Source organism: Helobdella robusta (assembly GCF_000326865.2).
Source record: "Helobdella robusta unplaced genomic scaffold HELROscaffold_35, whole genome shotgun sequence".
NCBI classification, from domain to species: Eukaryota; Metazoa; Annelida; class Clitellata; order Rhynchobdellida; family Glossiphoniidae; genus Helobdella; species Helobdella robusta.
The window spans coordinates 102708-118624 of NW_008704704.1; the positions used below are offsets into that span (position 1 = coordinate 102708).

Below are 15917 nucleotides of genomic sequence, written 5' to 3' on the forward strand. Positions count from 1 at the left end.
AAAACATTCTCACCAACAGTAAAATCAGAATATCAACAAAATAAAAACTTTTTGGGTGTTACATTTTTCCTGTGCTAACTTAGTTGGACCTCTCATACTCGAATGAAGATGTATTAAAACAGTCCGGTTATGAAAAGAGGAAATTACTACAGATAATCAGAGGGGGCAGTTAAAGTTTATTGGTAATATCGTACGGAAAGAAAGAATGGAAAATCTAACAACTACTGGGAAGATTTCAGGGAAAATAAGTCGCGATCAACAACAAATAACATTCGTGAAGTCCTTGTGTCCCTTGTTGAATATCACCACATTTCAACTCTTACTAAGTGTTAAAGATCGAGTTTTGTGGAGGTCGATTGTCGCCAATGTCCTAAAAGAAAAAAGGCACGAGAAAGAAGAAGAATCAATTTAAGTTTGTATTTTCAATTTTCCTTACTAAAATTTTCTGGAAATTGTTAAATTTGTTGAAAATAGAATTATCCAAGTTCATCATGAAAATTTAATGAACCAGTTGTTACCCAAATTCACCATGCAAACAAGGCCTTATTTTGAAAAAAGAAATAATGCCTCCATGCCCCTCCTTGCATATCTTTATAAACATTCACGCACGTAATTTTCACGTGCATCCAGGCGACATCACGCACAGTAACAACAACACATCCAGGCGACATCACGCACAGTAACAACAACACATCCAGGCGACATCACGCACAGTAACAACAACACATCCAGGCGACATCACGCACAGTAAAAACAACACATCCAGGCGACATCAGCACAGTAAAAACAACACATCCAGGCGACATCACGCACAGTAACAACAACACATCCGCCTACTTTGATGCACGTCCACACACATTCGTTCATGCAACGCGCGTGTGTTAAATAATTTTTCTGGAGATAAAATGGCGCCTTCGACGCTTACAAGGTTTCAGGGAATTCAATAATGACATTTTAAAGCCCATTAATTTAAAAAAATTAAATTTCATTCAATTACGATGCAGAGCTTAGGGAAGTGGTTGTGATGATGATGATGATAGTGACGATGATGATAGTGATGATGAAGATAGTGACGATGCTGATAGTGATGATGATGTTTTTTATTATAGTGGTGACAACTAGAATGACAATGTCATTGACTAAGATGATAAATAATTATGATGACGTAATAGCAGTTGTTACAAAGACGATCATCATCATCAATTATGCAGATGATAACGATGATAATGATAGTGATAATGGTGATACAACAAAAGATGTTGATCAGGTCAATTGTTTGATGATGACGATGATGATGACGATGATGATGACGATGATGATGACGATGACATTGATGATGACGTCAGTTAGGTAACAACGTTTATGGTATTAATGGAAAACGTGGTGTAAAATTTTGAACAAGAAAAACGTCGTCAAAAAAAGTTGTGGTGGTGATGATGATGTGGTGGTGATGATGATGATAGTGATGATTATAGTATGGTAACGATGAGGATGATGATGATGGATGATGATGATGATCGTAAAATTATTGTAATCAGGATAGTGATGATAACGATGATGAGAATGATGATAGTAATTATGGTAACGATGATAGTGAGGATAATGATAATGATGAATGCAGATGTTAGTAAAATAATGATGAAGAAGATGATGATAATTATGAACGAAACAATGGTCCGCAAATGTGCTCTTCGTACTATAAAGTTCAGTTCAGTTTCTCGGAAGAAAACCGACTGAAGAAACATCATGCTCTACTTTTTAAATTTTTTTTGCATAGTAACTTGAGGTAGAAACATTCTAACTCACTTTATATAAATCATCATCCAGCGATCCAACATGACTTAATCATTTTAACAATTAAATGCTACTCTTGGTTATTAAAGAGCGACTTGGTGCGGCTTGAATAAAGTTCAAGCTCAGTAAGACATCGTAAATAAATGGAATATTTTTTAATAACAATATGAACAAATGCCAACAACCAACAAACAACCAAATCATTTAAAACAACAGTAATCTTAGACAGTAATAGTCAATTCATGTACAAATACTAGCAAGAATCATTTGTTAAACAATCTTAGGATGATAAGTTGGTACATACTAGGTAGTCTACAAAATTTCTATTAAAGGATAAATTAATTAAAAATACAATATCAGATAGGAATATTTGTTTTTATGGAATCTCAAAATGGAACAGACTGTCGTTTTAAATTCGATCATGCCTCACGAATATGCCGTTAAAATACAAATTAAAAAAATATTTCTCATGTTTAACATAGAGCAGGTTTATTGTTAACAGTAAAATAATGTTTTTAATGTTTCTATTTAATGTTTGTTAATCTTTTCTATCACCTGGTTTTAACAATTTAGTTTTTATAAATTAATTTTTATAGTATTAAATAATATAAATAAAATACGTATTTTCCAACTTCTGTTTTTACATTTTTGATGTGTTTATTTTTTCGTTGTAGCTTTTAACTTATTTTAGCTTTGATTTTGAATATTTTGGGACCGATTTAATTACGATGTGTTTCTTTTTCGGTTTCACTTTTGTATTACTGTACAAATAAATTATTTAAATACAAAAAAATAAAATAAAGACGGTTTCACGTGTTTATTAATTAAAGTGATGCTGATTTTTATTATAACAATTATTTAACGGTTTCCAATAGTCTCGAAACAAAAAAATCGCACAAGCCACCGGCTGCTCGACGCCACACGCCATCTTTGCGTAGGTGGTTGCTTTTCTGGCCATAATTGACTTCTCAGCAGACTCTTTTGATCTCATTGTCGGAATGCACGGGTCACCAGGCGAAAGTTGTCTTCCTTCGGCTTGCCAGCTTTAATATTCCACTCCAAACGACACAACAAAATTCTAACATAAAAAGTTAACTGGTTGATGATATATGCAGCTCTGAATTGAATCCTGCCGATGTCACAGCTGTTCATCCCTTTCCGACCAGGAATTGCCATTCTGTGGACCGCAGGGTAGAAGTCAGTGAATTGACGGTTTGCTGCGAAACGAATCTCCTGCGGTCTAAAAACTACCAACAATCATAATATCAATCAATCTTCGTTTTGCGTCCAGAGACCCGGTTCCCCGAGGTAGGACGTCCTAGCAATCATAATACAACATTCATAATACAGCAATAGCTTGAAATCATGTTTTAACGCTGCCTGTAAAAACCATTCAATTGCTATAACAACATTTGAAATTACTCCGATTGGATTTTTTAATAATTTTAATCTGTCGTTAAATAACACTGCTTGGCCTATTTCATTCACTGATAAACTAATTGAACATTAACTCGACAAATGCCAGTTATTGCGATAGAAACACTGGATAATGTATTGAGGAATAAATAAAAAAATATCAGGAACAAATGAATGAATGGATGGATGAATGGATGGATGGATGAATGAATAAATAAATGAATGAATGAATGAATGAATGAACGAACGAATGAATGAATGAATGAATGAATGAATGAATGAATGAATGAATGAATGAATGAATGAATGAATGAATGAACGAATGATTAAATTAATAAAGGGCTGCTTCGGTAGTGATGATCCACAATCGCAGAAAACACGAACAGCAGAAGCCTGTTAGTTCATCAGCACATGCAAACAGAAAGCCGACAAACGTCAGTGGTAGATGTTAACTACAAAACCGTCCAGTAACAGCGCAGCACAGTACAGATGCAAGATCCACGAGGCTATAATATAATGAAACACAAAATAGATGGAAAAAATTATCAACATCCGCAAAAAACGTAAGCAACAACATGGGTAACAACAACAGCAACCACAACAACATCCTGCACAACGACAACAAACACAGCTGATAATTTGCCTGAGACAGGCCGTGCATACGTGATGTTGTTGAGAGGCGGCAGATGATGCAATATCAATAATTTGATTAGACAACTAATAACCGCATCTCCAATTCCTTATTGAGGAAAAATTAAAATGCTATCGATTTAGCTGGCTGCCGACACCAAATAATTCCATTCTTAACATTGCTTCCCTCAGTGGTTTGTCTTGCTTGCTTATTCCTCCTTGTTCTAGCGTGTGCATTCCTCTTTGAGCATTTGATACATTTTCAGAAATTCATTTTTAAAGCAGTTATTCAAATAATTATTCAGCGATTAATTATATTGTTCATTTGTTGTTTCATTCATTCATTTGTTTGCCTATTTATCTATCCATCCACCCATCCATTTATTCATTTAATGAACAAAGATGCATTCATCACACCAGCGGTTTACTAATGTACAAAACAAATTCAATTACTCATTCACATGACATGTTGATGTTTACATTGACAACAAACACACACACACAAACACACATGCACATACACTTACTGACACACAAATGCAAACATAAACGCATACAGCACAGACACAAACAAAAACAAAGAAAAACATACAGACAAACACGTGCAGACACATATGTTCACGTGCAAGCACACATATACACACACAGATACAATCACACAGACAGAAGCATACGCAGATATACACAGACACTCGCTTTCAAACAGACATTTGGGAACGATATTTCAAATAGTTAGGCAAACAGTTTTCGTTTTCTTTGTTCTAATTTGATGTTTTCATTATTTGCCTTCATTAATTCAATCAAGCGCTTTAAAAACTCTATTCAACTTAGTTTTAATTCAACTAATTATTTTTCAAGTAATTTTTATATAATTAATTTTTATTAAATAATTTTTAATTAATTAGTTTTTAATTAATTTAAATAATTTATTTGAAAAATATTTCTGCAAGTATTAAAAATAAAATATGAATAGCTCTGTACAGCAAGAAGTGTACTAAGCAAATGAATAAGAAAGTTATGATGCACCGAGAAGTGAACGATGTTCAGTGATCCGTTGAGGGCCAAGAGCAAACAAGCCAAGAAAGCAACATGGTGCAACTTGCATCCTATTTTTCTTACTTTTCTACAGAAGTGGCTGGTGCGTGTGTGCGTGCACTCAATGCGTAATACGCAAGCGAATATGTTGGCTGGTGTGCATATGTGCATGTGCAGTATTGGTGAAAACTTCAGTGAACTGACTGTTGAGACAAACGAGGAAACTGTTCATTATAACAAATTAACCAAAAAAATGAAAAATCAAAATGAATAAACTTAGGTGTTTGTATTTTGATAGGTAAATTTTTTGAATTATAAAAAAGGAATCCTTCAAAATTACAATCAATAGATGCAAAATTAACGAAAATAAATTGGTAAAATTTCTTGGTGTTTGTATGGGCCAAAAATTGTCTTTTTGTTCACATATTGATAACATCAGTTAAAAATTAGCCAAATCAATTAGTTTGATAAATATAGTAATGTTTTTATCTCCGAAAATGTCTGAATATGCTTTATAACGCATTATGCACTTCTCATGTGACATATGCAACGTATTCATCAGTCACAAATTCAGTCAAAAAGCTTGTGAAAAGGGCAATCAGAGTTTCCACCATGCCAACCAGAGATGAACATACACAACCTTGTTTAAATCAATAAACAATCCAAATACTTATCAAATTTATTTGATCAGCACGTTAGTATTTGGGCACAAACAAATCCAAAATCAACTGCCACCTATCTTAAGAGATTACTACAATTTTTGCAACAACGTCAGAAGACAAAAATTTTTCATCTCTACCAAATCAAAGACGAATATCTTTTTAGTCATGTAATAAGCAGAGGTCCAAGGTTATGAAGTGTGATTCTACAGGGGTATGGAATGTAATCCTTCAAGGATATGGAATATGTTTCTGCAAGGTTATGGAATGTGATCCTACAATAAGGCTTCTCCAGAATTAACGAAAAGTTGAAGATTTTCATTATGAACGCAATGGTAGTTTGGACGGTATAATTTATTGTTTGAATAATGCAATTAATTAACTCGCAGTCTATTAAATCGATTATCAATTTGTATTAGCATTAAATGGATAAATCGAATATTCAAGTGGTTTCAAATATATTGCATTTACGAACAGCTACATGTGAAGCATACTTTAAATTTGTTTCATTTTCACGTTATTCTGTCATTCTGCCTTCTTATAATTAATTCTATGAAATGCAAATAAAAGTTCGTTTCGTATGTTTGCATACGTGTATGTATGTTTGCATACAAATATGTATGTTTGCATACAAATATGTATGTTTTCATACATGTATTTATGTTTGCATACGTGTATTTATGTTTGCGTAAGCTTACTGATCTAGTATAAAATATATTATGAATTAAGATGCTTAACTCAGTGCACGCTGTACTATATACGTTTAATTGTGTGTACGGATGTGCGTATGGATGTTTGTATGTTTATGTATGTATATATATAAATACATATATGAAGATGTTTTGTATATGTCAATGTGCATGTTTGTGTGACAAATGGAATGATGTGTGCAAAGGACATGAGGATGTCTGAGTGTAACTTTGGAAAGATAGGGAACGTAGCGGAGGAGCATGCAGAGGCAGCTAATTACGGAGGAGACTATAAATTCTCAAGTCACGTTTCGTAAGGCAATCAAGTGCCATCTTGTTTCTGTGCGTTCGTTGCTGTAATACATGTTTGTTTGTTTGTCTGTCTGTCTGTCTATCTGTCTGTCTGTCTGTAATACATGTTTGTTTGTTTGTTTGTTTGTTTGTCTGTCTGTCTATCAGTTTTTTTGGTTGTTTGTTTGTTTGTCTGTCTATCAGTTTTTTTGATTGTTTGATGGCTGATTTTTTTTGTTTATTTCTGGAACGTCGTTGATTTGTTTTATTTTGTTTTTTCATATTGTGTTAGTTGCTGTTGCGTTTGTTGATGCTGCATGATAGTTTATGTCGTTGATGCTGTTTATGTAGACGTATGTGCTATTGTTGTTTAATTTGATGTTGTACAATAAGTTGATGTTGCTGGTGTTGGCGTTGTATACCATATTGGTGTTGTATAGTATGTTGGTTTTGTTTGGTATAATATATATGTTGTATATTACTAATTCATTTAACTGTGTATGCAGCAATGTTGAGACGTAATTTGCTAACATCATCTAAATAAAACGATCATTAATGAAGTTGATTCGATCCGAAAGTTTAACTTAAATTTGATTTCATGGGATAATAAAAATAAAAATTTCTTTTAAAAACATCATTTCAAATCATTTATTATTGCATGCATTAAACATTTGAAAAAACACTTGACAATGTCGCTATTGATTTTATTAGATAACCTAACAGAAATAATCGATCATTTCAATTAATCACATTTTTTATAAATGTGCATTTGAAAATATTTCCACGAAAGAGTTCAATAATAAATATTAAATAATAGAAAAGAGATTAAAACAACTCATCTAAATTTTTATTTTATAATTTTAATATATCTGTACGTTAACTCATGTGTAAATGTGCAAGTGTATGTGTACCTGTACATGTATGGATATATGTGTCTGTATTTGCACATGTCTGTGCACATGCGTCTACATGTTTACGTCTTTATGTGTAAATACGTGTGTATGCACAGCTGTGTATTTACACATACACAAGCATATATGTACATGCATGTATACGTACACATGCGTACGAGCCCATGGTTTTTGTAAGTTCTTACAAACCATATATCTTATCAACAGTTCATTATATGAAAGAGTATTCCTAAAAATTTTCAAAATTGCAAAAGTAATACCAGTCCAAAAACAAAAAATTGCAAGGAAATTTTTTACTTTAGACCATTAAATAGTAATATTAGCAGTAAATATTATCATACAATTACAGGTAAATTTCTTGTATATGGCAATATTATCTGGGCATCCACGTATCCTTCATCGACGTTGCCACTACAACTGCCGGTGAAAAGGGCTATGAGGATAATCACCAATTTGCAGTTTTTTGACTCAACATCTTAAAATATAACCTAAATTTTATCGATCTACCTAGATACCTTTGTGCAATACTTGTTCTAAAGCAAAAATCAAGTCTTTTACCAGTGATTTTTTGTGATTATTTTACTTATTATTTAATTAGTAAGCATCAACATTTAATTATTTTGTATTTTCATATATATTGTAATGGTCCTCAAATTTGGAATTACTTATTAACTAACTATAATTTAAAATTTCTATTAAAGACCAACAGTTTAACTTTAAAAAATTGAAAAAAATTTTTCTTAATCAAATTTAGTGAATAAGAAATTAGAAATATATGCATTTATATGCTCACGTATAATTGTGTGAAGATAGTATCTTGATATATATTTATGTACTCACATATGTTATGGGTACCCGGATGGTCATAATTAAAATATGAATGAACGTTTATTGATTTCCAGATGAGTGAATGTCAGTATATTTTCATTATGAAAGAATGTTTTATTACGTGTAATTTCTTTAATAGTAAGGGGTTTCTTTCAGATGTATGCAATTTCATAGTAAATAAAATAATAAATAGTGAATATGATTTCTTTATGGAAGAATGTTTATTAAAATGTGTTATTTCTTAAATAGTCATTATTTACATCATAGTTGTGTGAAGATACTATCTTGATATTTGTGTATGTATGCATATATATATATATAATATATATATATATATATATATATTATATATATATATATTGATATATATTGGCATTACTTGATATGAGTGCTGCATTTGATTGGGTCAATCATACTCGTCTCATGTATAAACTCTCCACAAATTTTTTTCTCTCTGATTCAGTCTTATCGTGGTTTGCTTCCTATCTTTTAGGCCGCACCCAGCAGGTTTCTTACAACAACACCCTCTCTGACATAAACAAACTATCGTTTGGTGTCCCCCAGGGATCTGTGTTGGGACCTCTGTTGTTTCTTATGTACACTGCTGATGTTTTTGATATCATTCAAAAATATGAATTCAGCTCCCACGCCTTTGCTGATGATATTCAGTTATTGGTTTCTTGTCCTGTTGATTCGATTGATGCTTCTCTGAATGAACTGACTGATTGTCTCATCGAAATTGAATCTTGGATGAGTATGAATCAGTTAAAGTTAAATCAATCTAAAACACAAATATTACCGGTTGGTTCTTGGCAGCAGCTGTCAAAGGTCAAAATTTCATCGATCAGTGTCGGCAATGACATCATTGAATTTTCCACGTCTGTCCGTAGTCTTGGAGTTATTATTGACTCAAACCTAAAGATGGATTTACGTATTAATAATTTAGTGAGGGTCTGCTCCAACCAACTCCGTTTATTACGCAATGTCAAAAAATCATTAAACACGTCTGTTCTTCAAAGTTTGGTTTCCTCTTTCGTCTTTTTCAGACTGGACTACTGCAATGGCCTTTTTTATGGTGTCACCAAAAGGTCTTTTTCAAAGCTTCAGTCAATACAGAATCGTGCGGCCAAGCTGGTTTTGGGTGGTTCGTGGTAAATCATGTTACGCCTATTTTGAATAGGTTGCACTGGTTGAGGGTTGAAAAACGTGTTTCCTTCAAGTTGGCAGTTTGACGTTTAAATGTGTCAATAATACAGCACCTCCCTATCTCATCGATAGATTGGAATCATACAAATCTCATTTTTCAAAATATTCCTCCCGATCAACCGAGCGCAATTTATTTTTTATCCCGACCACAAAATTGGTGACGGGTTCCCGCCACTTTGCAGTTCTTGGCCCGGTTGTTTGGAATGGTTTACCTCCTTACTTACGTGACCCTAAACTATCATATTTACAATTTCTAAGTCAACTTAAAACTTATTTATTTGCACAATGAATGTCCGTCTTATTTGTCTATGATTTAGTAGCGCTTTTGAGATTCAACAATAAAAAAGCGCTGTATATAAATTTCCGTAATAATAATAATAATAATTGATGTGTCTATTGTCTATTAAAAATGCAATTTCTTTAGTACTCAGACGAATGAATATTAATGTATATTATTTGGTATATCGTAGAGGTGCTACTTTTACTTTAATCCAGTATTATTATGATTTATTAATTTTGTTTTAAAATCGCCTTTGGGATATTCTAGGTTGGCACTGTATGTATATTTTATTATTGTAAATTGAAATAATTTTTTCTCTTTTTAGTTGTCTGTAAGGTGGCTATACTCGATAGTAGGTTACTTGTTAACATTTTATGATCATCCTGTCTTCTGTTTTCTTCCGTTTTGGAGACAAATAAAATGTATCGTATGGTTAAAAACAACAGTCATAAAAATCATGTGCATGTGTGGACTCGCATGTACAAATGTTAGACTGAACATACAGACAAATAAATAGATAAGCAGACCGACAGAGAGACAAACAGATGTGAGAAAAAAGTATGTGGGCAGATAGGCGAAATAAGACAACAGACAGACAAATAGGAAGGCAGACAGACAAGATAAGACAACAGACAGACAAAAAGGAAGGCAATGAACAGCTGGGCACTATCTATTTTTAATGTTCCACTTTTACGAATACTAACTATCTTTGTCATCTTTTCTTTGATGAATTTGTGCTTCAATTAAAACTTTAAAATTTTGTTTTTTGGTTTTTTATTCTTAATGAGAAACTTTGGTTCAATTTTCAAATCAAGAATCAACATACAAGAAGTGAAAAAGAATTTTCTGTAAATTTGATCTAGTTGTAAACAAAACATCATTAAATAGCTGATTATATAATATAATTGTTTAAGCAAAGTTTGAGCGAATAACAAACAAACGAACGACGAACGAGCGAACAAACGGACGAACAATTGAAATGGCTAGTATAAAGTGAAGGACAATCAAAATAATTGTCATGTATATTTGTCTGTAGTAAAATCTCTTGTGCTCAAATACCATTTGAAAACTGGTTGTGCATTATCAATTATAAAAAACCGCATAGTTATAAGAAACATACAAATTATAAAAAATACACTTCTCTAAATTATGGCCATAAACGATTGTCATTTATCAAACCTTCTTCAGCTAAATCTCCACAAATCTGAAGTAATGTTTCTTTGCACTCCGCAACAGCTTATCAAATGTTCCCCCCATCACACGTTTTGTTGGCTGATTATTCTCTCTACTCAACCTCTAAACTTATATCGCGTGGTTCATCAACTCGTCAACTTCGTTCGCCTTCATATACTCAGTTGCATCAACCTGCCAGCAATTCATCAGTTGTCAACAAATGTTTTACGTACAGCTTTCCTTCCATATGGAATGGTTTGCCCCGCCTGCCATTATTCGTCAACAACCAACCATCAAACTTTTTTGGAAACGATTAAAAAAATTTTTGCTTATCCAGGCCTACGGAAACGTCAAAATTTTTTGTTTATTCAAGCGTCCCTGAAACTATGCATAGGACGCGATTTAATTAATAATAATAATAACAATAATAATAATAATAATAATAATAACAATAATAATAATAATAATATAGAAATACAGATAAATTATTTAAAACTCACGATTCCTACTTGAGTATTCAACTGTTCAAACAATTTGAACAATTTATGAGCACAAAATAAAGCCAGTTCAGCGTTAAGAACTTCGCTTTGAAATGTTAAGACATTAAACATGTGCACACACAAATGCACACACACACACACGTGCACACACATGAACACACACACACATTGCTAACAATCCCATTTCAGGTTGCTTAAGATTGTTTCTTGCATGAACAAAAAAACTTTCTCAAGTTTTTGAAATCATATTAATTTCAGGATTTTTAAAACTTGCGATTTTAAATTTATTTTAATTTATTTCTGAGTTTTTAGATTTTATTTGAGGCAGTCATGGGAATCATGGATTATTACGGTATGTAAATATTTTTGAAATTATTTTTAAGCTTGGATTATTAAAAAAATTGCATAAAAGTGAATTTTTTACCATTTCCGTAAATGAGTTATTCAATGAATGAATTATTTTGAAGCGTTTTTATTTTTTAGCATTATTTGTTTCCATTTATTTCATGTTGTACCTAAGAAATCCTCGTCCAATTTATTAAATGAATTCAAATTGTTTTGTTTCCTACTTTCAAACTTATTGAATTATTACTCATTCTTGCGTAATTGTTGCGTTGGCACTTGCCATTAAAAAAGATGCATATTTTACTAGACATAAAAAACAGCAATGTTAGTTCGAATCTAGATCAAACTTCATTGTTATTTATTACAAAAGTTTTATTCCAAAAATTATTTTTACTTTAAATTTAAATTCAATTTGTTAAATTTAGCCTAAGAATCATTTGGTAGCTGCATCGTTATAATATATGTTACAAATTCTTTCGTCACAAACAAAAACACATAAAAAAGCTACAAACAAACACAAAAACACCGACAAATACAAGCAAACACATCCAAAAAAAAACAAATACAAAAGAAAACACAAGCAAACACACATACGACGCCAGATACGATGGCCACGCCTAGCAAGCTGGTAGTAAAGATCATAGAAGAATTCATGGATGAAGTTACGATATTTCAGAGAGAAAATTCCTTCAAAGTACTTGTCATTGGGGACAGTTCTGTCGGTAAATCGCAACTCATTTCGAGAATGGAAAACAAATTCTCCGATGAAAAATCCTTCGAAATTGCCAGATCAGAACGAGAAAGAAGAGAGGTTGAATTGCAGAAGTCAAAAGTACTCAAGGCACAGTCTGAATTTGGTCGGCCACGTTTATTTAACAAAATACGTAGCGAGCTTCACGATCTTTTTGAAGGTTCTGATCCTCCACCACCGCCACCGTCTGAACAACAAAACAGCGAGAAGGAAAAACAGGTTTTAAAGCCTTTTTTTGTTTTGTTTTTTTTTTTTTATACAGCTCTGTCAAAAGCAAGCAAAACTGCTCACGTCATTCTAAACTTCCATTTGAGCATTTGCGCCACAAAGGCTGTACAATCTATACAACACGACTATCACACACATTTTGTATGCACGCGCAAACGCTGCATCATGCGCACATAACGTATGATAATCTAAATTTTGGGCAGACAGTGTTCAAACCAGGCTATCGCGTAATAACAGTACGAGACACGGAACTTCTACCGACTAAGCTAACTCACCGACCTTCTTCACTTTGTTTATCAAACTTATTTTATTTAATTTATAGAACTTTATATATTATATGTATATATATATATAATATATATATATATTTGGGTTCAGACTGTCGTGTATATATATATATATATATATATATAATATATATATATATTTGGGTTCAGACTGTTGTGTGTATATATATATATATATATATATATATATAAACTTGAAAACGCGAAAACTTGCAATAATCGATTGAAAGATTTGACAGAAATGAATAGTTTTATCTATAGGCAAGAGAAATAATTTTTATTAAATTTAACATTAAAAGGTGGCAAAGGGTGTCCGCAATGTGACGGTCCTGCACAACATGATAGAATTCAAGACCAACCTCTATTTTATGGAAGTCGACTGTTAGTACATACAATTTATGTTAATTGACACATACAAACAGTCTGACGTAGGTGCATGCATGTGGATATATATATATATATATATATATATATATATATATATATTCAAGATATATTTAACGGTTTTTAAATGTATTAAGGGAGTTGCCCCTAAGAGTCATTCCTAAAACAATGCCACTGCTGAGTCAAACATTGCTCTCTGACAATTCAGGATTACTCTTTGTACACGAGACGAACATGGCTTTTAGTCAAAGGAATTTCTCCGTAATAGGTTCTGCTGTCTGAATGGTTTGCCTAGGAACCTGCGTTGTCTGTTATTCAATTTCGTAGAAGGTTGAAACACCATCTTTTTGTCCAGGCTTACCCGCGCTAATGTCTTTTTCTCTCCATTCATCACATCGCTTCAATAAAGTACTATGCAATGTAGTGCATTAATCGTTAGCGCATCTTAGATCTTTTTAAACGGCGCTTACAAATACGACAACAATAATAATAATGTTATTATTAATATATTATATATATATATACTTATATATATATATATCGATATATATATATATATATATATATATATATATATATATATATATATAATACGTGCGCACATACAAGCAAATTAACATAGAAAACTTGTTTGAAATGCAGTGAAAGAGTTTGAGAGCTACAAAGAGGTTTGTTTGGGCAACCTGTCTGGTGTCGTCATGGTTTGTGATATCAACTCGCCAGAAACATGCCGATCGTGCCTCAGGTGGAAGCTTGAAGTGTTGGACCGCTTGAAGATCTTCAAGAATGCAACAACCCCCTGCTACCTGGTCATCAACAAGGTTCTCAACACTGTCTTATTTACAGATTTGCAATTCTCTTTCTTAAGTGTCAATGTTTTCCTTTAATGATTCATTCATTTTCAAAATTAACTTGTCAAATTAACTTATTAGAGGGTGTAGGACAAGCCTTAGCTGGTCAGTTAAGCGGGGTGCCATTTCAAGATAGCCCATTTGCAAGAACTCCTTATAAAAAAAACATTCCATATCAACTACATTAATTAAAACTGTTTAACAATACAATATTAGATGAAATATAAATAAACCATTTTTGTTCTCACACACATACATTGAATTATCATACATTGTTAATTAAAAATGAGTTAACATAAAATAATTGCTGTCAATGGAAATCTAATGAAGTCTATTTTGGAAAATGAATAATTACTTTTTAGTCAAAGGTGCTAATGAGGGATTTGCATAGGGCGCATTTTATAGCCCCCAGCACTGCAGAGAGTATGTGTGTAGATGATATTTCGCTGAGGACAAAAGGGCTGTGAGAAGGAGCAAAAGAATTAAACTTTTAACTTTTGAAATAGAACTTTCAACAAACTTACCAAAACACCAACATCTAGTTAGTTTGAAAAATATTCAAGACACATTTTTTAATTAGTGATAAAAATACTGAAAAACAGCAAGAATTTTTCTAAAAAGTAATCAGAAACATTTTAGTGGGTTTTCAATAGAGTTTACGTGAATGTTATCAAAAACTTGAAATATTTTTTTCGAATTAACAATTTAGTTGATTTTTTCACATAACATTTAAAAATAATTTAAAAATTTAACGATAAATAAATAAAACAAAATAACGTACAAAAACTAAACAACGGAGACACGTTGCCAGACTAAGAGGAGCTGAAGTAGTCTACAAATTATTTTGCACCTAAGAACAAATTGCAATGCTCCAACAACGTGAATTCATGCGCCAACAGAAAGATTTGTACAAGTCTGCTCTGCCAATCAATCGCTTCTTGCCGCAGAGAGTGGTGGACTCCTTCCAGGGCATCTACTGCATCAATTCATTCAACTACACTTTCGTCAAAACTCTTTTCGAAGATCTCATACACGAGGTTAGTTGATTTTTTTTCAATATCACTCTCAAGCCAACTAACAAAAACAAGCAACAACAAACAACAACACATCCAACCATAACATAAACCCAGCATCGCCAACAATAACGCCCGCAGATGAAAGGAATGAAGGATAACAAAATGAAGATGAGAGATTCTTTGGTGACAGACGATGCTGTGCATGAAGGTATGTATGACATGTACCAGCACGGATACATTCCAGTGGCCAACTGGATCAGGAGCATCTTCGACCAGGATCCACCCTACGACAGTAAAGACGGCTCGGAAATTTCCTACCAAATTTCTGATACAATCATCTATGAAGACGGACCACATCTAACTGTAGAACAGCGACGGCATCAGCTACAACAATTCCATCAACAACAATCACAACAATACCAACAACAAGAGTCTCAAAAATATCAACAACAACCTCAACAATATTATCAAATAACTCAACAGCAAGTTGAACAACATCAGCAAATATTTCAACAACAACATCAACAAATGTTACAACAACGTCAGCAGCAACAACAGCAACTTCAACAATTTCAACAAGTAACTCAACAACAACTTGAACAACAACAACAAATATTCAACAACAACAGTATCTGCTGCTCCA

At 32.6% G+C, this 15917-nt stretch overlaps 2 protein-coding genes across 2 annotated transcripts; both read left to right on the forward strand.

Moving 5' to 3' along the window:
- Positions 1-12364: 12364 nt before the first annotated feature.
- On the forward strand, positions 12365-14446 carry HELRODRAFT_175740 (hypothetical protein; the record flags this gene model as incomplete). Its single annotated transcript, XM_009023145.1, has 4 exons — positions 12365-12727; positions 13323-13404; positions 14050-14228; positions 14342-14446. 4 exons carry the CDS (start codon positions 12365-12367, stop codon positions 14444-14446), a joined length of 729 nt encoding a protein of 242 aa, XP_009021393.1.
- Positions 14447-15124: 678 nt separating this feature from the next.
- HELRODRAFT_175741 (hypothetical protein) lies at positions 15125-15857 on the forward strand (the record flags this gene model as incomplete). Its single annotated transcript, XM_009023146.1, has 3 exons — positions 15125-15295; positions 15413-15705; positions 15758-15857. 3 exons carry the CDS (start codon positions 15125-15127, stop codon positions 15855-15857), a joined length of 564 nt encoding a protein of 187 aa, XP_009021394.1.
- Positions 15858-15917: the final 60 nt, after the last annotated feature.